At 40.6% G+C, this 24823-nt stretch overlaps 1 protein-coding gene across 6 annotated transcripts in view; it reads right to left on the reverse strand.

Moving 5' to 3' along the window:
• Positions 1–24823, reverse strand: part of Sh3kbp1 (SH3 domain containing kinase binding protein 1) — a 320820-nt gene that overhangs the window by 181055 nt on the left and 114942 nt on the right. For all 6 annotated transcript variants that reach the window (XM_090326686.1, XM_090326688.1, XM_090326683.1 and 3 more), the window contains one exon: positions 5325–5448. In XM_090326686.1, the coding sequence (XP_090182812.1) occupies positions 5325–5448 (124 nt within the window). The remainder of the gene's footprint in view (positions 1–5324; positions 5449–24823) is intronic.

The following is a 24823-nucleotide window of genomic DNA, read 5'->3' on the forward strand; positions in this document are numbered from 1 at the left end:
GCCAAGGCCAGGCCCAAGCAAAACCACGAGGCCTTATTTGACAAATAACTAAAGCAAAATGGGCTGGGGGGATGGTTCCAATGGTAAAAGAGCTGCCTAGCAAGTGGAAAGGAATGAATTCAAACTCTAGTACTGCTTAAAAGGTAAAGAGGAAAGATGGGGAGGGAGGGGGGGAGGGAGGGAGGGAGGGAGGGAAGGAAGGAAAGAGAAAAGAAGCAGGCAGGCAGGCATATTTCCCCTTCAGAAGAAAGGAATAAGAGCAAAAGGTCATCTGGGCACATCTATTTAGGAACTGGAATCAGTAGTGCTGATATTATGAGAAGAAAAAAGGAGATACTTTTGAGCAAAATTACATTCAGTTCTTCAGATAGGACAGCTCCAGGCGGCAGCCTCAAAATAGAGAGCCCTCTGTGCAATAATACGTGGACCACATTGACGGGAAAGCCATGTATACATCACCCATCCAGACACAAAATGGATTCTTAGAGGTCTGTACTTTTAAAGCAACAGTGTGTCCCCAGAGGCAGAGCAGCCATTGGTCCCTCTGTCAAAGAAGACTTTTGAATTGAATCTGTCACAAGGACTGAACATACCGCAAGTAAACCCACACAGCAATGTTCTAGAAAGTTAGACCCACATACCAATTCAGAGACCCACCTTCCCCCACTAAACTTGAATCTCTTGAGAGACACACATGCTCTCACCTCGCAGCATCAGAGCTAGACCTGTCACAATCAATACCTTCAAAACTGTCAAATCTTTCTGCATGAATCTCTAGAAGGAGCAGTAAGGTGCAAATGCGTAACAAACCTTAAATAAAGATGGTAAAAAAGCAGTTTATCTTTCAGAAGGCAGATGCCAAAGTAGCAGAGCGACTTAAATAGATGATTATAAAATACATGTTATATCAGGAGAGCATAACAATAATCACAGTAATAGCAAAGAATAAGAAATGTGCAAAGATACAATAAAGACTTACCAAACACTGAATTCATGATAAACTGGAAATAGAAACAAGGACAAATAAAGGCAACCAGAAACCCAAGGAATGGCTTCACATTCAGAAAGACACAAGTAAATAAGAGCCACACTCCCACCTTGTTATTCAAAATATATTGGAAATGTTGTAGAGTTTTTCTCAACAGTCCCCATATGACACACTAAAATGAAACTTTGTATCTGCCCTGGCATGAGGCAGAGGGCCAGTTGCACAGTGGTGTGCAGTAAATACATACTATGGTACATTCATTGGTACTTATCAACAAAAGAGGCCAGCTCTAAAATCAGAAGCAGCAGCGAGGAGGACAGGAGGAAGCGGCAGAGAGACACCTTGTTCCCATGGCTGCTTCTCACATAGGCCAGTAGGAACTGAGCCCGTCACGTGATCAAAATGAATTAGGAAGCTTTCTAGGGCTAAAACTAAATGATTTTCCTTTTGCACTGAATTCAAGTAGAATAGACACTGTAGTCAACTGGGGTTGTGGTTGTTGTTTTAATCCACTCCTTACTTTCAATGTACAGAGACTATTTGCTAGTAACTGTTAAAACCTTTATGCTATTGAAATTTTGCTTGCGAATTCCTGGTTTGAATGCTTTGTGTAAAGAGAATTACTCTAAGGGCTGGGAGTTTAGTCTAGTGGTAAGTGCTTGCCTAGCAAGCACCAGGATCCTGGTTCGATTCCTCGGTCCCACATACATAAAAAAAGCCAGGAATGGTGCTGTTGCTCAACTGGTAGAGCTCTAACCTTGAGAAAGCTCAAGGACAGTGCCCAGGCCCTGAGTTCAAGGCCCAAGACTAGCAAAAAAAGAAAAAAGAAAATTACTCTAGGACTGTGGTTATGATTCAAGTATTAGAACATATTGTCTAGTATGTATAAGGCCTTGGGTTTAAATTTGGGGGCGGGAGGCGGGGGAGGGGGAGAGAGAGAGGAAGAGGTGGGGAGGGAAATTCTCTTCACATCAATGTTCCAGTTAGGAAGGCTAACCATTCTCCTCCACAGGCTTGATGATAGAAGAGACAAACGGGTCAGTCATTCTCAAAAGAAAACAAGCAATTCTTTTGGGGACTGATTCGTGAGAGTGACATTTGGCTCTAAAGAAAGTTTTTACATTTTCTGCCTACAATTCATCAACACTGTGGAGTCTGGGAGAACTTTAGCACATACAACATCCATGTGGCAAGTTTAAGGGGAAAATTAACTACTGCTTCCTTGGGAAAGGCTTGCTGCAAACAAAAAGCTCCTTCCTCTGCCCTGGAATGGAGAGCTAATGTCTGCTAAGCCAGGTGGCAGGAACTGCTGTCACATCTTCCTTCTTCTCAAGTGCAAAGCCCCTGGACTCATTCCTGTACCCCTATGAATCAACTCTGTAGTAATTTGCAAAAATTAAAACTGAAAACGGAAACTAATCAGTCCCTCCTCCCCCCCTCCCTGGCTTCCCAACTATTTTTCTCAGGGGTAGCAATAACTTCCTTTAAGCCCCGAGTATCTTCTAGCCTTATGGAGGTTCCTGGGAAGGGGGAACTCATCTCACACTACAAGTGTTTGCAATTGTGAGGTTGTGAGGCATGGCAGGGGGAAAAAAAAACTGTGAAAAACAGCTGGACACAGCTGGCCCTCCTTCCTCAATTCAGTCTGTCTAAAGCTCCGGTCCCAACAAAGTGATTGTTTCAGTTATAATAAAACTAGAATTCACTCCTTATTAAACCAATTTGAGGCCTGTATCAAATGACAAATCTCAAAGAAAAGTCATCTACCATTGATAAAGTTGAAAAAGTTGTGTTCATTCTATGAAAGTCTCACAGGGTCCAAGGCAGAATTACAAAATGGACTCACATACTCTAAGCTCTATGTTAGCAAATCAAAACAGGACAGTAGGTCCTAAGAACAACTCCTACTCTCTCTACCAGCTACAAGGAAACTAATAAACCTACCAGATGACAGGTTTCTAAGAACACACTTCATGGAAACAAAAGGGAGGGGGGCAGACTTCAGTCATTTAAATCATAAAAATGTTAGAAATTAGTTGAACAAAAGCGTTTATAAGTAACTAGAATCACCCCATACATTTTAGCTTCTGATCCTTGTTGTAGGGGGAGTATTTTTTCATTGATTTGGGGTGGGAAAAACTGTAGCTTTTGAGCTCAGTACAATGAACTATTTATCTGGCCTGACAAGACCAATCAATCTCCCCCTCGCTGTTTGCTATAAGAAGTAGTAGAATACTGTTAGGCCTGGCTGACTTGGGGAGGGCCTACCAGCAGCATGGGGTTTGGCACACAATACTTCCCTTCAGTTGAAATTTATGTTTGGTCCAGGTGACCTAGAAGGTCAGTGCAAAGCCTGGGATAGAATGAAGATGAAGATGAGTCACTCTGGATTCCATATTTACAGAAAGCCTCCACTGGCTTATTTCCTATATGAATGGTGTAAGATTAAAAGATGGGTCTTATTTCAGTTATAGGCCTAAGGTAGAAACCTTACAAAAGGAATGCAAGTCAAATAAGCCAGCTTTTCAAATTCATTTTTTTTCTGGTGAATGATAAACTCTGTTAGAAGAACTCAAAAATCTAGATTTTCTTTCTTCTTTTCTTTTCTTTTTGCCACTCTTGCGCACCGTCTTTGGACACTTTTGCTCAAGGCTAGTGCTCTGCCACTTGAGCCACAGCACTACTTGGCTTTTTCTGTGTATGTCATACCCAGGAATGGAACCCAGGGCTTCGTGAATGCTAGGCAAGCACTCTACCACTGGGCCATGCTCCCGGCCCCCAGATTTATTTTTTTTTTAGTTATCCAAAAACCCCAATTATTTGAAAAGTTTTGTTCCTTTGATGATTATTTAAAAAGGTTCTCAGGTCGTTTTATTAAACTCATCCAGAGAATTGCCTTAATTCTTTCTCTTGTGAAATGAATGAATAACCTTAAGTCTCTTGCTGAATTTACCAACACAGAGCTGTGCAGTGAGGCCTTGCTCTTGGTCAATAGGTCTAAAACTGCTGGGCTCCCCACACCAAAAAGAACCAGAAGTCAGGGACGGCTCAGAGCAGCCGCAGAGGCTTTGGCAAGGCAAAAAGGAGACTCACTGAATGCTAGTCCTCAAATACAAGTTCAAGTTTCAGGAGTCGGGGAACTTATTTGCAAGGATATAGGTGATACTTTGGGGAAAGACTATAGTTTTATGTGAACTCATGCCAATTCTTTAAATGGGAAACCCCTGGCTTTTGTGGGATGAGGTTTTAAAACACAAAAACTGAAGAAGGAAAATAAAGCAAGTCCTATAGCTGCGAACCAATGTGGGCCTCCAGCCAATATTTCAGCTGAATAATTCAAAAAAGGAAATGTAGCCCTAGCCCAGGGCAGCTGGAAGAGGGCAGAGAAAGAGGCAGGAAGGAAGAGAGACACAAAGATAATGTTTCAAGTACTACAATCAATGGGCAGATTATTGAAGAAATTCTTATGCTATCTAAATTTTATGAAAGATTAGCTGTTGTTCCCTATAACTATGTAAACTTGTCCTTCTTTTTCTTATTAATGGAATACTTTATTAGTCCATTTCCTTGCTTTGGAACAACTGTTTCCCTTTAAGGAAATAATAGGCCCAGGAAAAGCCAGGAGCTAAAGGTAGACCTACTATGGCCTCACTTGCTTCAGCATGTCATCTAGCTGATCCAAAGGCAGGAAATACTGAGGGTACCTAGTATAGAACTGGGTAAAGGTTGTCTCTGCAAGCTCAAATTCTCTCTCATATTATTTCAACCAACAATGATCATCAGCAGAAGCCGAGAAAGAAAATTATAATAAACTAATATGTAAAATTCACCTGAGGGCTACAGAAAGGGAAAACTACATTGTTGAAGGTGTCTGGGTTAGCTGGGTGTATTATTAGCTAGATCTTCATACATTCTGCCTGATAAACCCAGACGTTTGGATGCTTGGCAGTTAAAGAAAGGATTTGCATTAAAGTAAAAGGACACTGTGGTCGGACATACACAGCTCAACCTACATCATACCATTCTCTAAATTTATCTTTTATCCATAAAAAAATAGGTATGAAAGTGGATGCTAAAAAAAATCATTTACAAATATGGTTAACTTCCTTGTGGTGAGAAAAAAAACACATTTTTTATTAGTTTCCCTTTATTATAGCTACTAGTCCTGTGGGGAGGTGGGGTTGTGTTGTGGGCAGGTGTGTCCAAAAGTAATACTGGAAGCAAAAAGGGCAAAGTCAATTCAATTTTTCAATAATGTGAAATTTGACACAGTTCACCCCCAACTTCCCCGTTTTGTTGGTACACAGGGCAAGGAGCTCTTTCTCCTTTGCCATACCTCGCTTATTGGTTCTTAGAACTGTTTCAGAAGACAGCACAGGATTTCCACTGGACACATCATGCACGGGCTTTTCCGGAGCTTTGCTGGTGAGAGGGTCTTTCTTCACATCCTTCTTTATTTCCTGTGAGACAGATAAAAGGAAAAAACAAAAAGATTATAGTTTGAAAAACTTTCAAGTGCCCCTTTTACTACCTTCAGTTTCATGTTTCTGAATGTGAAACTATAATAATGCCAAGTTGACTGGACATAATATTTCAGAAACACCATTTCATATTTCTTTGCAGTTGTTTGTTTGTTTTTTTTCTTACAGGCATTAGAAAAGCGCCTAATCTATCCAAGTAGAAAGATACTCAGGATAGTAAGTTGATATTATGTGATAGGAGCCATTCTACGTGACCATCAAGAGAGTGACGTATATATAAGAGCTACCATACAGCTCTAAATGATAGCTTGTTCTACGTTGTTGAATAATAACAAGCTTTGGCTTAGCAGACTCACACCTTTTAACAGCTTTCTGATTTCTATTCTTCTCAACAAATGTTCAGAGAAATACATTCCCCAATTGTCATAGTGCTTGCAATTATACAAACTCCAAAGATGATTTAAAACCATTTACAGTCATTGAGTTCCTCTGATTTTTTCAACTCTTGACAAGGAAAAGAACAATGAAGCCAACAGACTAAAATAAAGACCAGTGCTCTAGGCCAGTGTTCAATAAAGTAGCACTCATTGTCCTAGTTTACAAGCAAAGTTTCATTAGAACACAACCACATAATGGGTATGTTTGTATGGTTGGTTGCATTGCACAATAGTAGAGCTGAGGAGCTGTGACAGAAACCAAAGCCTAAAATATCTCACCTCTTACAAAAAAAAAGTTTGCTAATCCAACTCTTACATGGGCTCTTACTGAGGAGATTTCGATATATTATAGGCAGATAGAGTATATTGCAAATTGAATATCCTTACTCCAAAGCCCCAAATATCAAATATTGCAAAATGCAAAATCTTGAGCACTAAAATGATGCCACAAGTGGAAAATTCCACACTTGATCTCCTAAGATGGGTCGCAATGAAAACAGAGGCTCACTATAAATACTGCATAAAATTACCTTCATCCTATATCTAAAAGAGTACACATAAACCATAAAATCTATATTTAGATCTCATCTCATCCTTAAGATATCTCACTAGGTGACTACAAATATTCTAAAATCAAAAAAGTATCTAAATATGCGACCCTTCTGGTTCCAAACACCTTTTTTGAACTCCGCGTCCAGGTGCTGTCCCTGAGCTTTCGTGCTAAGGGTTAACATCCTTCCACTTGAGCCACAGCTCCATTTCATCAGAGATAAAGGGTCTGGTAGACTCCTGCCTGGGCTGGCTTAGGCTAACTGAGATCCTCAGATCTCAGCCTCCTGAACAGCTAGGATTTATAGATTTGCACATTTGGCACCTGGCTCTAAACACGTTTGATCAAGGACACTTGACCTGTATTTCAAATTATTCATATAACTATGTACAAGAGTATCAATAGCTGAGAAATGACAGAAACTCACACATGATGCAGATCTGTACACAAGAAATCTTCCCCAAAGGAGCAACGAGTATCTAGACTTGGACTAACCTTATGAAAAAAAAAAAAAACAACTCAAAGCTGAGGAACTAAATCCAAAGCTTGGCTGAGTGGCAAGAAGAATAACACGTAAGGAATGCATGCTTTAGAAAGAGCAGGGGTAAGGAATGGGGATGGAGTCTCACTATAAAATGAGCACAAAGATGGCAAATTTGGTAAAGGGCCATGATTAGACCTGAGCAGAGGGCTGAGGTGGAACGAAAACAACAAAAGCTTGTCAAAACATTGCCACCATCACCAAGTGCGGGTTAATTGTCACATCCAATTCCCCAACTGCTGGATCTCTTTACAACAGCCTGAGCCCCTCTTCCTCTCTCACCAGAGCCTCAGCGGAAACCAGCAACTGGGGCTGGGGCTTTGCTGGTTGCAAGCTTTAGCAAGCATCCCAGATGCCTAACTAGGCAGAGCTTAGCCTCAGACCAACACCAGTTACTTCTGTACACCAGAGGCGTGTACGCAAGTGTGTTGGTGCATCGATTTCCACCTCAGAACAACCTCACAGGCAAATGGTATCACACCTGCACACTGTGCCTGCTTGAGCCCAAGGCCTGTCTGAGCCATAGGATGGCTGCCAGCCAACTATAGCTCTACAAGTACAGATTTCAAGCCACAAACTGTGTTCATTTCCCCAACGGTTGCTTCTTTGGGGGAGGAACAATGGCTCAGACCTCACTTTTTGTCACACTGTGGGTATGACCATGCAAACACAAATATCCCCACCCAGGCACAAGGTGATGTAGTAAAGTAACACCCCAACTTTGTCAAGCAGGTAGTCGAAGAAATTCAATGGGCCAAGGGCACCACTGGCTTAGTACTGCTAAAGGCATGAAGCTGGAGGAGGGGGAGGCTGATTAAAGGTTTGGGAGTTGGTTGAGTCACTTGATAATGCCTTTGAAACTGTGGTTCTCCGAATTTCGGGTCCCAAGCCTTGAGATCAGCACACCACGAGAATCTGGCTAACAAGCCCTCTCTGATCGGGTGTGCTGGACACAGCACCAGAAGCCTGGCCTGGAAATCCCATATTCCTTTGTTTTTACAATGATAATTCATATTTGCTCCACTCCCAAAAAGTTCATTGTTCACCAAAGTTCTTAAGCTGCTTCTTAGATGGAGGTAGGGAAGATACAGAAAGTTAAAATACATCCCACATTTTTTTTTTCAGAAAAATACAAGCTAGGGCCGGGAGCTTGGCCTAGTGGTAGAGTGCTTGCCTAGCATGCACAAAGACCCAAATTCGATTCTTCAGTATCACATAGATAGAAAAAGCCAGAAGTGGTGCTGAGGCTCAAGGGTAGAGCTCTAGCCTTGAGAAAGCCCAAGGACAGTGCTCAGGCCCTGAGTTCAAGCCCCAGTACTGACACCAAAAGCAGAAAAAGAAGGAGGAGGAGGAGGAGGAGGAGGAGGAGGAGGAGGAGGAGGAGGAGGAGGAGGAGGAGGAGGAGGAGGGAGAGAGGGGGGGAGGGAGAGAGGGGGGAGGGAGGGGGGAGGGAGGGAGAGAGAGGGAGAGAGAGAGAGAGAGAGAGGGAGAGAGAGAGAGAGAGAGAGAGAGAGAGAGAGAGAGAGAGAGAGAGAGAGAGAGAGAGAGAGAGAGAGAGAGAGAGAGAGAGAGAGAGAAAGAAAGAAAATCTGGTAGATCACATGGAGGTGAATTCCTCAGCCTCCTGACCTGAACACCACTTTAGCTCAGTGCAGCCTATCCATCCTGTGGCCAACACCTGCCCCCCCAAACCCGCCCTTGCTCTCAAAAGATGAGGACCATCTTGTTTGACTCTCCATCTTCTACCACTTACCAGGGCTAGAAAGTCAGCTTTAGCCAACTCCCCCATCACCTAAAATGTCTGGCTTTATCCACTTCCTCAAATTCTGTTTCTCTCTATCCTTCCTCTATTGCTTTGAAGGGGTCGGGGATGGGGAGGGGACACAAATACTAAGCAAAAGATTTACAGAGCTATTTCTCCAAAGCAAATATACAAATGGCCAATAAAACTATGACAAAAAGCTCAACATCACTAGTCATTAAGGAATTGAAATCAAAACCACAAATGTGATGAGAAAATGGCACCCTTTGTACATTGCTGAGTGAATGTAAAATTGCACAACGTCTGTCCAAGGCTGCAAAGCACTTCTGCAGTTTAACAGAACTATTATGCGTCCCAGCAATTCTACTAGGAATACACTCAAAAGAACTGAAAGCAGGGGTACAGACAGACATGTATATACCACAGACTTATTCACAAGAGACAAAAGGGGGAAGTAACCCAAGTGACAATGAACAGACAAATGGATAAACAGGATGTGGTATACCTATACATAGGAATATTACTGGGTCTCAAAAAGGAATAGAGTAGGGTTGTCAATGTGTGAGAAGTAATGCACCTACTACCTGACGAATGTAACTGTAACCCCTCTATACATTATAATGATAATAAAATTTTAAAAATCACAAAAAAAGGCGCATGGTATCCTTATTATGTGGCTATTAGATCCAAACAGTACAAGAGCGAGGACTCAATATCTGCATACCCAATGCTATAGACATACTATTGGAAATATAAACACAACTACATAGACATAAAAACCTATGACTCTACAAACATAATGTTTTATTTCACAAATTAATGTTTCTCTGACATACAAACCCTTAGCCTAATTTTGATTAAGTTCTAAAAACTAAGTGCCAGTGATTGTATATAGAGATTCCCTTCTTGAACACTTGTTTGTTACATCATTTGAAATATGATGTAAAAATCAATGTTAATAAATTCTTTGATTAAAAAAATCGCAAAAAAAGGAATAAAGTTCTCATATATGCTACAACATACATGAACCTAGAAAATATGCAAAATGAAATAAGCCGAATACAAAATAACAAATCTACCACCCCACTTCTGTGAATCATTTAGAAAAGGCAAATTTGGAAAGTGGATGAAAAGTTTCCTAAAGGAAGAGAAATCAAAGTTCCACTGTTCAATCGTTACACATTTTGGATAATGGAATGTTTTCGAAACACTGGTAATTATACAACATTATAATGTAACCAATGCCATTAAAATAGTTCAAATGAACTATCAATAAAAACAAATTTGAATGGAAGTGATGGGCTATGCCTGTAATCCTAGATACTCAGGAGGCTGAGATCTGAGATCATGATTCAAAGCCAGGGTAGAAAAGTCCATGAGACTCAGAAAGATGATAGACAGATACATATACAGATATTATATGTATATTACAATAAAAGTGTGGGGGGGAGGGGGCCAGAACACTATGGCCTAGTGGTAGAATGCTTGCTTGCCTAGCATGCACAAAGCTCTGGGTTCGATTCCTCAGTACCACATACACAGAAAAAGCCAGAAGTGGTGCTGCGACTCAAGTAGTAGAGAACTAGCCTTGAGAAACACAAGGACAGTGCGTAGGTCCTAAGTTCAAGTAAAAATAAAATTACTAAACCTGAATATTATCTCATATATGAATGCTTATTGTGTGCCACACTCTAAGAACTTCATCTAGATGTAAGATTTTCATCTGTACAAAATCACAGATAACACCATGACACAGAAAGAGTAGGAACCAGCAATAGAGCCCAACTCATCATAGGCTGTTGTCAATATGCTCTGAAAATTTGTGATGATGTGAACAATGACACAACCTTATATCTAAAATTTTCTTTCACAGATATTTTCCATGGTGTTTCCCAGTAGCAATATCAGGAAGGAATTATTTTTCCAGACATGTATTTCTGCACATGCCAGGTACAGTAGCTCAAACATGTAATCCTAGCTACTTGAAAGGTGGGGAAAGAAATGTCAAAGTTTAAGGCCAGCCTGGGCATAAAAGTTCTTAAGACTCCATCTCAAACAGTAGGAATAGGCATAGCAGCACTCGCCTGTTAACCCAAGTACAGGGAAAGCACAATAGCTGTGTATAGTGGCATGTACCTGTTACCCCTAGGGAGATGGAGAAGTAGCAGGATCACAGTCCAGGCTGGCTGGGGCATAAGGCAAGAATCTACTTTGAAAATAATTCATGTTCAAAAGGGACCAGAGGCATACTTCAAGTGGTAGAACACCTGATTTCATTTCCCAGCATGCCCACTCCCCACAAACACAGGAAGACACAAATCAGAGGATATAAAAGCAGACAGAGGACACAAAGGTAGAAAAAATGGCAGAGCTGGTGCCAGGACTAAGGCAGAGCCACCATACTCCATCTTATTTCCCAAGAAGAACCAGTGTTGTGACTGCAGAAGGAACTCCTCTAAGTCACTCTGCCTCCAATGGCTCCAGTAGGGACCAAAGCTTTTGTCTATGCTTAAAAGATGCAATATATCATTTTACCCATAAACCCAGGAGTATGGGGACCTATGTATGACAAGTTTTATCTTCTACATAAAAGAGTTTCTTCCTGCAGAGGAGAGGGAGACAGTGGCACTGGAGCAACTCTTGCTGCCATAAACAACTGCCATACCAGGAGCTCTAAGGTTCTGATTCAGGTTTGTACGACTCTGGATTGCCCAAGCCTGGGTGTTCCTTTCCCACCAAGCTCAGTCTCAGCTTTCTGACTGTAACTCCTTTGTTAAGAACCTTGATGTGCTATCCCAATGTAAGAGGCTACCCCTTGGACCAGAAATGTGAGGGCTTATGGAAATCTATACACCCATGCCCACATGTATAAATCAGTGCTGACAGTATAACTTAAAACCATGAGGGAAAATATTTAAAGCCTCTAAGCAGCCTCTTTGTCATCTGTAAAAGGAATCTAATATTATATTTGCCATCACAGAGGTGTCTTCAGGGTAAAATAGTGAATTGAAGAGTAGTATAAAAGGTGTTATTTACTGTCATTATTAAATAGTAAGCACTATAAAAAACTATATATATATATATATATAAAACAACCTATGAAGCTCACAGTGATAGATTATATACAGTACAATTTTATTTATATGAAGTTCAACAACAGACCATATGAGCCTCTGGAGACATATCTCAGAACTGCAGTTTGGTTTGTACATGTCCAGGAGGAGAGGGGATAAGTAACAGGGAGCCGTTAATGTGGTCTGAGGATAATTACATAGGTGTACACATACCAGATTCATTGAATGGTACTTCTAACACCTTGGCACTTTACTGTAGATTATTTCAGTTTAAAAGAACATAAATAGGCTGGCCAGAAGACGCCAACAGATTCTTTGAAATCCAAATATACTAATATTTTGTCCTAAACAATCAGAAACATGAGAAGTAAGCTCTTAAGATATTTTAATGTTCATCTCTGGCAGTGGGAAGCTTTCTGGGCTTGGCATTAAGGGAACGGATGGCCGCAACGTGCCAGCTGCATCCTATTGAGTGAGTGCGCCAAGGCATGTCTCATCTCATTTACACACTCAGCTGAATGGATCCTTGCCCTCCATTCTGGCTGTTTGCCTTCTATCTTGCAAGATTTCCTTCTCTCCTGCCACCAGTAGTACATGCACGTGGAGCGAACTGGTGCCACAGACAGCGGGGGAACGTTAGTACCATCCTGACCTGCTCAGAAAGCAGGCTCTTGACTTCCCTGGGTATCGTGAGGGCTGAGACAGGTTGGGCAGGGTTCCCTCCAACCTGAGAGAGGAGAAGTAAGCCAGGAAAAACAGGTAACATGTATCCACCTCCTTCCATGCTGGGCTATTCCTTTCCTGTAGAAAAGGCTTCCTTTCAAACCAGACATGACTGTGACATCACAGCTGTGCCCCCAGTGCTAGCTCATAGAAAACCATTTCACAAAATTACCACTGGCTGGAGGTAGAAGGAAATCACTAAAAACAAATGGTTACAGAAAATCTACCCATCAGGAGGGGTTTGAATGGACACAGAACCCTAGAGACCCCACCATCTGCTGATCTTCCTCCTTGCCATGCAAAAAGCAAGTCTGAGGAACAGCAGTCCCGAGAGTGGCACGCAGAGACTGTTTCTCCACATCTGGCCCCTTTCATAAAAGCCTAGTCTCTAGTCTCAGAACAACCAGTATCAACTTGGAGAGCAATAGCAATCATTCAAGGGAACTTCGACTGGATCTGGAGATTCTATTCATTTACATAGAGAGAGAGATGAATATATCTGTCTATATATATATGTCTGTATCTATATCTGAGCTAGGCATGATGATGCATGATTAAATATCTCCACACTGGGGGCCAGTGAGGTAAGAAGACTGCAAATTTTATGCCAATCTGAGCTACATAGTGAAACTCTACATCATATCATATATACACATACATGTATGTGTGTACATGTGTGTATATCACATACATATATATGTGTGTATGTATGTCTATATCACATACATGTACATGCATGGCTTTATATATGTCACCCATAAACATACACATCATGTGTGCATGTGTGTATAAGCATGTGTGCATGACTTAAGAGTATTTGAATGTATGAGCACATATGTATATACATATATTCATGTTAATATATGCATATACATATATACACATATTCACATATATACACAAGTATCTGATTAATGCAAGAGAAATAACCATGAAATATATCAACTTCATTAGAGAAAAGCATAGCAGTAAATGTGTATATATGTATACACGTCATATATGAGGTAAATATGGCAAGACATGAGGATCTGATAAGGCAGGATATTATGCAAGCACTGCATAATCTTGCATAATTTCCCCCAGAAATTAAACAGGGAAACTACATTGATATCTCACACCATAATAGCTTTCGTGCATTTCCAAAATACAAGGCCACTCTAGCAATGTGCTTTGACATGTAATTATAAATACACCAGTGTCATTTTCAGCTCAAGGCTAACAAAGGAAGAGTTTGACTAGAATAAGGACACCTATTATTGTGTTTCAACTGCACATTGGCAATATCACAAACTTGTCTTATCACCTAAGAACAAGGGAGCAAAGTATCAAGCACATGAGAAAAAGAATAAGAAGCTCTTGACTTACAGGGTGGAAATGAATGGGCTACTCAGGTGTCACAAAGAGATAATGTGGCTTTGTGATGCACAACACAGTGACAGCAATGCCTTTACGTTTGCCCACGCCCTGCTAAACATTTAGATGAGAATCACTGGATCAAATAGTACCAATATCAACCAGATGTTTGGACATGCCTTTGAGAGAACTCAAATAAATATTTGCCAAATGAATTACCAACAAAATAGTATTATGGGTAAAATAACTATCTACAGATGGGGTAAGGGAGTGTTTAATATAGCCCAAAACGATGATGCTATGTGATCTGTTATCATCTCTACAGAGATACAACTGGAATTCCAGTGAATGCACTCTACTTCTCATCTCACAAGAGATCTGGACAAAAAGTAGTGAGCAGGTAATAACAGATAACACTAAGAAGACTCATAGAGTCTCCAAAAAAAGAAAGAAAGAAGCAGTGTTGACTTGATGGGGAATATTAGACAGTCAAAGTGAAATAATTCATTTAAAATTATACCTTGAAAGCACTTGAAAAAATCGTTTTACAATCTGAGTGGAAAAGACAATTTGACACTGACACAGAATCCAGAGACCACAAAAGCACAGAAAAAAAAATGTACTTCCATAAAGTATAGTATCCATGAAAAGATCATTAACCCAACAAAGATAAAAAGGACAAGATACAGGAAAGAAAAAGGGACAGTACACAGGAGAAAAATAAATAAGCCACAAACAACTCAAACACATGAAGATACTTAACTGCACTCAGAAGTGCAAATTACAGAAGGATTCATTCCACAGTCTTGTGGGGGGGGGGGTCATTCAGTATACTGGAGGACCTGTATTGTTCTAGTTATTTACACCTAGAATTGTAACTAGGTGACAGCAATACTTACATCTGCCTTCAAACTAGAGTCTGGCTTTATCAGAAAACTAACTGTTTTCAGAGTGTGTAGTCAATGCCTGGCACACAGCTAGTATTCACTCAAAAAAAAAAAAGGAACACGTGCACATGGTTATTGAACTATTGTAATCCTCTTCTAGGACTATCCTAGACAAATAGTAATTATTTCCATGGAGTCTATGTTTCTTTGGGTCTGGTTTGCTTCACTTAATATGATTCTTTTCCAAGTTTTTCCTTTTCCCTACAAATGGGGCAATGTCATTCTTTCTGATGGAAGCATGAACTACAGATACATTTCTTTGATCCATTCATCTAGTAAAATGAACTCCAAGATATGGAAGCAAGAGGCTGTTGCTGTTAATGCTGTATGCAAAGTTATTTCTTTTTTCTCATTTTTTTAGCCCTTTGGTTTATCCCCTACTGTCACTGTATTTGATTTCCCTGTATATACATTTATCCGAATTAGAAAAAGGAAAGGGGAACAACAAAAAATGGTGAGACAAAAGGACAACCAACACAACAGTGCTAGCTACCAGACAATATGTTGGAAATGAACTTTTCAACTTGGGACGGAGGATGGGGAAGGTAAGGAAGTGAGAGAAAAAATGAGGCAGGGAGTAACAGCATTCAAGAAGAAATGTATTCATTATCTTATGTATGTAACTGTAACTCCTCTCTACATCAACTTGACAATAAAAGTAAATTTTAAAAAAATGCCAGGTGCAGTGGCTCACGCCTGTAATCCTAGCTACTCATGAAGCTGAGATCTGAGGATCAAGGTTCAAAGCCAGCCTGGGCACAAAAAGACCTGAGACTTATCTCCAATTAACCTCTGGAAAAAGAGAAGTGGGGCTTGGCTCAAGGGCAGGGCGGTAGCCTTGAGCTGAAGAGCTCAGGGACAATGCCCAGGCCAAGTTCAAGCCCCAGGACCCACCAAGAAACAAAAACAAAACAAAACAAAACAAAACAGAGAATGGGGAGACAAGCATGTAAAAACTTGCTGCAAGTTGACAGCCCATACAGGATCTGAGGACTGAGGTTCGGAGCCAGCCAGGGCAGACAATCTGAGAAACTCTTATCTCCAATAAGAAAACAGTAAGAACTGGAGGAATAGCTCAGGTGGGAAAGCACCACGTGAGCACAAAGGCCTGAGTTCAAGCCCCAGTGCTGGCTAATATAAAGTTGAAGAGTGTGCAGAGAGAAAGCCTCTTATACTTGTTAATGAGAGCACAAATTGATGTATGAGTTCATACAATCTCGGTGGGAAGCATTATCTATCAAATAGGTATAGGCCCACACCTTTCACCCATTATTTCCTCTTCTGGGAATTTAAATATATGTGCACATGTGCAAAATGGCCTATGTACAAAATGAATTGATATGGTATCGCTTAAATTAGTGAAAAGTTCATGAGATTTCATCTCACCCAATAGCTGGGCATGTTAGTTGCCCCAGCAACAGGGGAAACACAAAGACGGGGTGTAGCGATGCACACATCACCCTAAGTAACAGAGAATGAAGTATGGATAGAAGAATCTCAGCTCAGGTCAGCTGAGTATAAAACAAGATCCTACCAGGAGAGGAACCAGTATAAAGAGGGCTGGATGTATGTCTCAATTGGAAGAACAGTAACTAGCAAGTTTGCGGTTCTGAATTCAATCTGCTGTACCACCCTCTCCCCAAAAAATGGAAAAGTAAACAACTAAAATATGTTTGCTATATTTCAAGACTATTGGCTACTACAAATTTTGCTAGAAAGTTGGCACTTCCCCCTAATAATAGGCTGTATGATTCGCAGTACTGGTTGTTTTTTTTTTTTTTTTTTGCCAGTCCTGGGCTTGAGCTCAGGGCCTGAGCACTGTCCTTGGACTTTCTCAAGGCTAGCACTCTACCACTTGAGCCTCAGCACCACTTCCGGCTTTTTCTATATATGTGGTACCAAGGAATCGAACCTGGGTCTTCGTGCATGCTAGGCAAGCACTTTAACCACTGGGCCAAACTCCCAGCCCCACAGTACTGGTTTTGTTTTCCACTAGGAGGGCTGGGGGACTGAACCCCTGAACATTCCTGGTCACAGGGACATACACATATACAAAGTTCTCCAAATCCACATAGTTCATTCATCAAGCAGACCAGAAAGCTAAACTATGAGGAAAATCATGTCAGGCTTGATCATCAGTCAGGTTTTTTGTTCGAGAGACACAACATGACATTCAACATTCTCTCTCTCTCTCTTTTTGAAACAGTTTTACTATGTACCCAGCCTGGCCTTGAACTCACAATCCTCTTGCCTCAACCATTAAAGTGCTAGGATTTCAGGCACAAATCAGCAAACTCAGCTCTTGAAATACAAGTACAGCCAGTGTTCCAATAATCAAGAAAAAAGAAATGTATATAAGGAAGCCTTATTAAATACCACTTGTAGTTTTATGGTGGGTAGAATCGTCTGCTGGGGTACCCAGAATAGAACAAGACTTAAACCATCTGGGATTGCTTAATAATGATCCAAAAGGTTAATGACATGAACCCAAGTTGAGCTCTCTAAAGGATGGCACTTCCGATCAGTCTCATCTTGAAAACATTTTAAATGTCACTGAGAACATCATACCCAGTCCCCAAAGCACTACTTCCTCCCAGCAAAGGCAGAGATGGGCGCAAGGTTGAAAAATCTTAAAGGAAAAAGCAAAAAGGGAAATGGCCAATGGCCAACAGTCACTTTTGTAGTTGTTTTAAAAGCTTTGACCAATGAGGAGAGCCTGTGTTCCTCCACAACTTCGGAGGACTCTTCATAAGTGTGGGCCCTCTGTGGAGTGCTTCAGGGTGAGAAACAGCTCTCACTCATCTTCCAGGCATTGCAGCAAAGTGAGCTATTAGCATTAGCCCTGTTATTCTATGTTGGGGAAAGGTCTTTTTGACACAGGGTCTCACTATGTACCCCAGGCTGGACTAGGACTACTGTTGTACAATTAGAGCAAGCTGGGTACTAGTGGCTCACGCCTGTAATCCTAACTACTCCAGAGGGTGAGATCTGAGGATCACGGTTCAAAGCCATCCCAGGGACTAAAGTCCATGAGACTTTTATCTCCAATTAACCACCAGAAAATCAGAAGCAGCACTGTGGCTCAAGGGGTAGGGAGATAACCTTGAGATGAAGAGCTCAGGGACAGCGCCCAGGTCCAGAGTTCAAGTCCCACGGCCAACAAAAAGAAAAAAAAAAGAAAGAAAGAATACTCCAAGAGATTTTTATCTCCAATAAACTATCCAAAAGGCACTTGAGCTGTGGCTCAATTGGTAAAGAGTTCAGGACAGCACCTAGACCTGGCATTAAACAAAATTAGTAATAACAAGAGCAAAAACAAAGTTCTGAAGGTGTGACTCAGTGGCAAAACACCTGCCTAGTAAATGCAAGGCTCTGAGTTCAACGTTCAGAGGTAGGGGCCATTTGACAGATGGGGGAAAGGGTCCCAAAAGGCAGCGAACACACAGACAAAAAGTGGGTGGTGCCAGGCACAGTGGCTCACACCTGTAATCCTAGCTACTCAGGAAGTGAGACCTAAGGAAAGGCCATGAAACGTATCTCCAATTAATCACAGAAAAAGCTGGAAGTGGAGGTTTGGATTAAGTGGTAGAGCACTGATCTTGAGTAAAAGAAGCTTGGGGACAATGCCTAGGCCCTGAGTTTAAGCCCCAGGACTTGCAAAAAAAAATGGGTGGTAAAACTAAGCCCAGGAAGTGCTGCTACTAAATCCCCATTCCTTCCAGTTATTCTACACTCTGCCCAAATAAAATGTACATTCCATAAGGCTGCTATTCTCTTGATCCATAAACTGCCACTTACAAGAGAGACAAGGAAAATGACTACAGTGTGTAAAGTTTCAGCAGTAACTAACACGCTTTGAAATCCACTAACCAGTTTAAAAAAAAAATCTTGAATTTTTACCAACAAAAAAAGCACCTGTTTAGTAGCTGTTGAAAGAATGTTTATATACATTTTCATCCAAGATAACTCGATGGTCAAGAATGAATTATGCCAAGCCCATGACAAAACAATGCTGTTTCATGCTTAATTCCTGATTAAAGCTTTTAGACAGCTGGGCATTTTCATTTCTCAGAGCTGTAGGGAGCTATGCAAATTTCCACACAGTGACTCAAACATCATTAATTTAAGGAAACTATGTGCCAATGGAATATGGGATTTTATGCTGTTTTCGGAGGGGAGCAGAGGTGTTTGTTAATCTAATTACCTATGTGTGATCGCCTGACTGGCTAACAAAAAGATCAAATGGTAAATTGCAAAAATCAGTGGCAAACTCCTAAGTAATGAAGGATTTCATATCCTATAAGGAATGGAGAAAGCAATTCTTATGCTGCTTGGAACCAAATACTAGAGCAATAAAATTATTCATACTGAACTTATAATAACTAACAGGCCAAGCATTTAAATCATCACAAAGAGCTCAAAGCCTAACGGTAAATCACTGTTGGTCTCACCTGCACACACCTGTATACATGCATGCACACACACGTGTGCACAGACAATAAGACTAGAAGATTTCTTCTAGCAAAGGATGGCTAAGAAGACTGGAAGTTGTTTAGAACCAGACCCAAGTGATACCAAGAATTAGACTCACGCTGCCATGGTCTTACATTTTGTGCTTAATTACTTGGAACCTAATACTGGCATGTGTCTCTCCAGAAAGGAGCAGCTGGGTTGGGAAGGGTAGAAGCCTGGTGCAGGCAGCTGACACCTCAGTTCTGCCTCTGATGTGGCTGCTGTTGTAACCTCGGTGCCTCCATTTTGTCCACTGTAAAATGGAAGACTGAGATATTCTGAGATCTTGTAAATGAAGACATAGCCTTCGCAACCCAGGATTCTCAGGCTTCACAAGCAGGAGGAAGCCCACATATCAACAGACATAGGAAGCCCACATATCAACAGACATAGGGGCTAAGTATGATAGGAGAGTTGAGTATTGAAAAGAAAAACTAACTTTCTACTATATACCTCCTAGTACAGTTAGTCTTGCAAACCTCTCAAAACTTTACATCCTACTACCTGGGGCGAGACTGCTTGGGGGGAGGGGAAGTCCTTCCAAATAAGGAAGGAAGGAAAGCAAGGAACATAGTCACAGGCCAGTCAATATGAGAAAGAAGTGACAGGGATTTCCTTAAGGACCAACCAATTCAGAGTGAAGCAGGAGTTGGAAGGCTCTGAGAGTCTCTGGGATTTTTCTGGAAGACAGGGTGAGAAGGAAAAGGAGGAGAGACACTTTTGCAAACAGACACTTTTGCGTTCAGACATTTTTAAAACAGAACTGTTCAGTTCATGGTATGAAAAGATTTAGATGTCAACAAAATAGAGAGAGAATTAGTATCTCTAAGGAAAATTAAAAGTTATCTAAGGAAATTAATTATAGTACATTCTTGCTTCTGTACTTGTACTCAGTATCAATACACTGCTATATTAATGAAAGCATTAAGTATAGCAAAACCTGAGTTATGAGCATATGGAGAGAATGGGTATCGGGGAAGTGAACTAAAATCTTCAGTTACTATTAAGAGTTCACATGTGGGGCCAGGAGTGTGGCCTAGTGGTAGAGTGCTAGCCTAGCATGCACGAAGCCCTGGGTTTGATTCCTCGGTACCACATACATAGGAAAAGCCAGAAGTGGTACTGTGGCTCAAGTGGTAGAGCTCTAGCCTTGAGAAAGCCCAAGGGCAGTGCCCAGGTCCTGAGTTCTAGCCCCAGGACTGGCAAAAAAAGAAGAAAAGAAGAGTTCACACGTAAGGTCTAAAATCAGCAAATCAAGTAGTAGCAATACGTAAGTATTGTTCAGAAGTCTAGCACCAAATACTAGAAGTAATGATGAGGGTGAAAGACAGAACACAGGAAGCCATGTACAATGGCTCACCCCTATAATCCATGTCTGAGAACAAGAAGACTGCTATTCCAGGCCAGCATGAACAAAAACTTGACAGGATTCCCATCTCAACACAATAACATACCTGGTCTCTCTTTCTCTCAGAAGAATCCTTGTGATTATAATCTTAAGATCCTTAATTACATCAAATTTTTTTAAAAAGTGCCTTTTATAGAGTTCCCCTCTGACCCAGCAATTCTACTACTTGGCATTTAGCCAATCATCCAGAAACAAAGACATACTAAATCCACTAGCACAACGATGTTCATTGCAGCACTATTTACCATAGCAAAGATATGGAACCAACCCAGATGCCCCTCAGTGGATGAGTGGATCAACAAGATGTGGTATTTATACACAATGGAATTCTATGCTGCTGTCAGAAAAAATGACATCGCCCCATCTGTAAGGAAATGGAAAGACTTAGAAAAAAATCATATTAAGTAAAGTAAGCCAGACTCAAAGGAGCATAGGATCAATGGTTTCCTTCATTTGTCATAATCAGTAGAAACCTTGGGCTCTCCTAGCAGAGATTTACCATAGAGCAAAACCTAGATACATAAGGCCACATAGGATGACTCTGAAAGGACCTCCAGGATATAGAAACAAAAGCAGTATAATGAGTGATTGTTGTCCTAAATGTACCATGTTATCTCATCTCTTTTGCTGTCCCTTGGTTATCTCACATTGTTACAGTAGTTCACCTTGTTATCTGATATATTGTATATTACGCGTATTTGGTTATTTGAAATCGGATAGGGAAGGGGGGAAAAGGGAAATGGGACCAAGACATGAGAAATGGTATCAATGTTTGTGAAGTAATACACCTTCTATCCGGTGAATATAACGTAACCTCCCTATTAATTACAATAAAAATATATGAAAAAGAAGAAAAGAAAGGGCCTTTTGCTGTGTATATTCATGGTTCTGGGAGCTGAGATGAAGACAAATTGAAGGACCATTATTTAGTCTACCAGAGTCTTCATATTTAAAATTAGAAAAATAGGATTATCTAACAATAAAATAACACATGGACTGAGTTTAACACAGTGCCTGGCATATAGTAAATGGCTACTACTACGTGATATAGATTATTACAGAAGGGAGACAGGTATGGATGGCTAAGGGTTCTGATAAGAATAGAAGCAGGGCCGTATGCAGAGGCTCACACCTGTAATCCTAGCTACTCAGGAGGCTGAGATCTGAGGATCGTGGTTCAAAGCCAGCCCAGGCACAAAAGAACCTGCGACTCTTATCTCCAATTAATCACCAGAAATCAGTCAGTGGTGCTGCGGCTCAAGAGATAGGGCAGTAGCCTAGAGCTGAAGAGCTCAGGGACAATACCCAGAGTTCAAGTCCCATGACTGACCATCCCCCCCACCAAAAAAAAAAGATAATTAAATAAATTGTTGGGCTCTCTCTCTCAAAAAAAAGAGAGAATAGAAGCGGGACCATTCTCTCTGTTTGGGAGAAATCAGAAATGTCCTTTCCAAAGGGATATCACACCAACTTGGTCAAAATAAATGAATGGGATTTGGAGGGTCTGTAAAGACATCCAAATCTTCCATTCTGATGCTGGCATGAAAATCTCAGAAATCCTATAATCCTTCCCAGGAAACCACATCTATTTTCAGAGAGTAGCTGCCAGGTGAGATTTTTGTTTCTTTATAAAGAAACACTCAGTTGATTTGAGTCTCTCTTTAATAAACAATTCACAAACTTTTTCCCAGCAGATTATATTTAGAGTAGAAAGGGACTTTTTCCCCCCAAAGAAGAAGCAGCGGCAGCTCATATTTACAAATTTTGTCCTCAAAGCTTAAAAATAGATCTGAAAGTTCAGTGTTAGCCCTGTCCCACCATTACCATGCAATATGGAAGGCTGGCACAGCATGCCTCTGCAACACTCGATTTTTGTGTTTTGTGTTTTTTTGGTTTTTTTTTTAAGTCAGCCTCTGATAAACTTTCCTCACTGGAATGTTCACAATAAATAGCAGGTGAAAGAAAGTAATCACTATTGATGTGAATCTTGTTTCTTCTGCACACGCTGGGAGGCTGTAATAATTAGCTGGCTGAAACACAGAACACTTTCTCAATTTGCCCTTGTTCTCCCTACCCCCACCCTGGGCCAGCAGCTTAGCTTCAGTTCATGCAGGGCTGTGGTGGGTTTAAAAAAAAAAAAAACAAAAAACACTTAGAAGTTAATTTGCTCTGAACCCAGAACACACTGGGGAGCCTGACAAATGGAAATGCAGAGGGATTTGGGGCTGCACATAGGAACATGTCTCCATAATAATCTATCACGTCAGCCTCCATTTTCCAATTGTCTACCATCAAGCATAAAACAAGACATACCCCCCCCACACACACTCTACAATTTATGAGATTTTTTTCACCCAACCAAAAACACAGCTGAACAGAACTACAGGATGTACTTCCCTTCTCAGCCATCTTGTTAAAGTACTATGCCCACGTAGGCCATGCAGCTTTCCCACCGTGCTCATTTCCAAAAGGTTATCTACTATTTAAGTATGTAAGGCTCTATGGCATGTTCAAGCAGGAAGAAAAGCACAAGGCTGGGTTTAGAATTTGGCCTCAATAGCATCATTGTACAATTTCAAATAAATGAGAAATTTCACTTCAATATACATTGTTCACACCTTAACAACCACTTAAGGTGAAGCTAAAATCCACCTGATTGTACCTAATTGACACATAGCTAAATGGCATATGCCATGGGCATTTCTGAACATCTTAAACAATGTCAGCTAGCACCTACGGAGCTTAGATCGATCACACACACACACACACACACACACACACACACACACACACACAAACCAAACTGTATTTTCTAGCTGTAGTTGACTGGTTTGCATAGCATATATGAGGCCCCATGTTTCATAACTAGCCTCAGAAAATAATAAAAATTAAAAATATCAGAAACATGTGTTCTCAACTGAGTGCTGATGGCTTATACCTGTAATCCTAGACTGTGATCTAAGGACTGCAGCTCAAAGCCAGCCCAGGAAAGTCCATAAGACTATCATCTCCAATTAGGCACCAAAAAGAAAAAAAAAGAAGAGCTAGAAGTGGAACTGTGGCTCAAATGGTAGAATGCTAGCAGTAAGGGGGAAAAGAAAAGTTCAGGGACAGTGGCAAGGCCCTGAATTTAAGCCCCATGGGACTCCTCCCCCACCGAAAACCCAGAGTTCTCCTTGAAGTTAAATAAATACAAATACAAAATTCTTATTTCTGATATCTATATTTGGAAGAAATAGGATATGCTGAGTTTTCAATATGAAACATATTCACAATAGAAAGATTAAAGTTTGGTTTCAATGCTGGTTATCATATCTAGAAAAGCAGAGAGATGGGAATCCAAGACTGACCTCCAATCAGACGTCCTTTGATCAGTTATTTCAAGATCCGATTAATAAATACATGTGAATAATTTTTGGCATTTCTTGCAGTCACAGAAGCCTAACTATAGCTGTTAGAGGTATTTAGTTTGGAAAGGCGGAGAAATCGAACTTATATCTTGTGTTCCTGTCTGCCCAAGTTCAGCACAAGTGTTATGTACATATATACACACACATATTTGTATATACCTATGTATACATATATGTATACACATATATACACATACATACACACATTTTTAAATGAGTAAGATCCTTGCTAGGTTATCAATAGAAGGAGGTTTCTACTTTATTCATAAGAGAATGTTGAATGACATTATGAAAAATTGTTTACCATTTTCTTTGCAAATAGCCATATCATATTTCTGTTCATTTTCATTACAATATTAATACATATTTAGCATTTAGAAAACACAAAAAAGAAACTTTCCTAACTATATTCTAGACAAAGACACCCAAAGGCCTATGTGACACACTTTGGGGAAAGCCAAATGGCAGTACAAATTTGAGGAAAGAGAAGGGAAAGGAAGGAAATGCTGATTACAATTCTATATGTATTTTACCACAATTTAAAATTATATAGAGATTGTTTATAAATTATCATTTACAGGTTGAGTCCATTGCTGTAAAAAATATACATACACATTAATGAAGGACCATGTGATGT

The sequence above is a fragment of the Megascapheus bottae genome, chromosome X (assembly GCF_031878675.1).
Source record: "Megascapheus bottae isolate mThoBot1 chromosome X, mThoBot2.hap1, whole genome shotgun sequence".
NCBI lineage: Eukaryota > Metazoa > Chordata > Mammalia > Rodentia > Geomyidae > Megascapheus > Megascapheus bottae.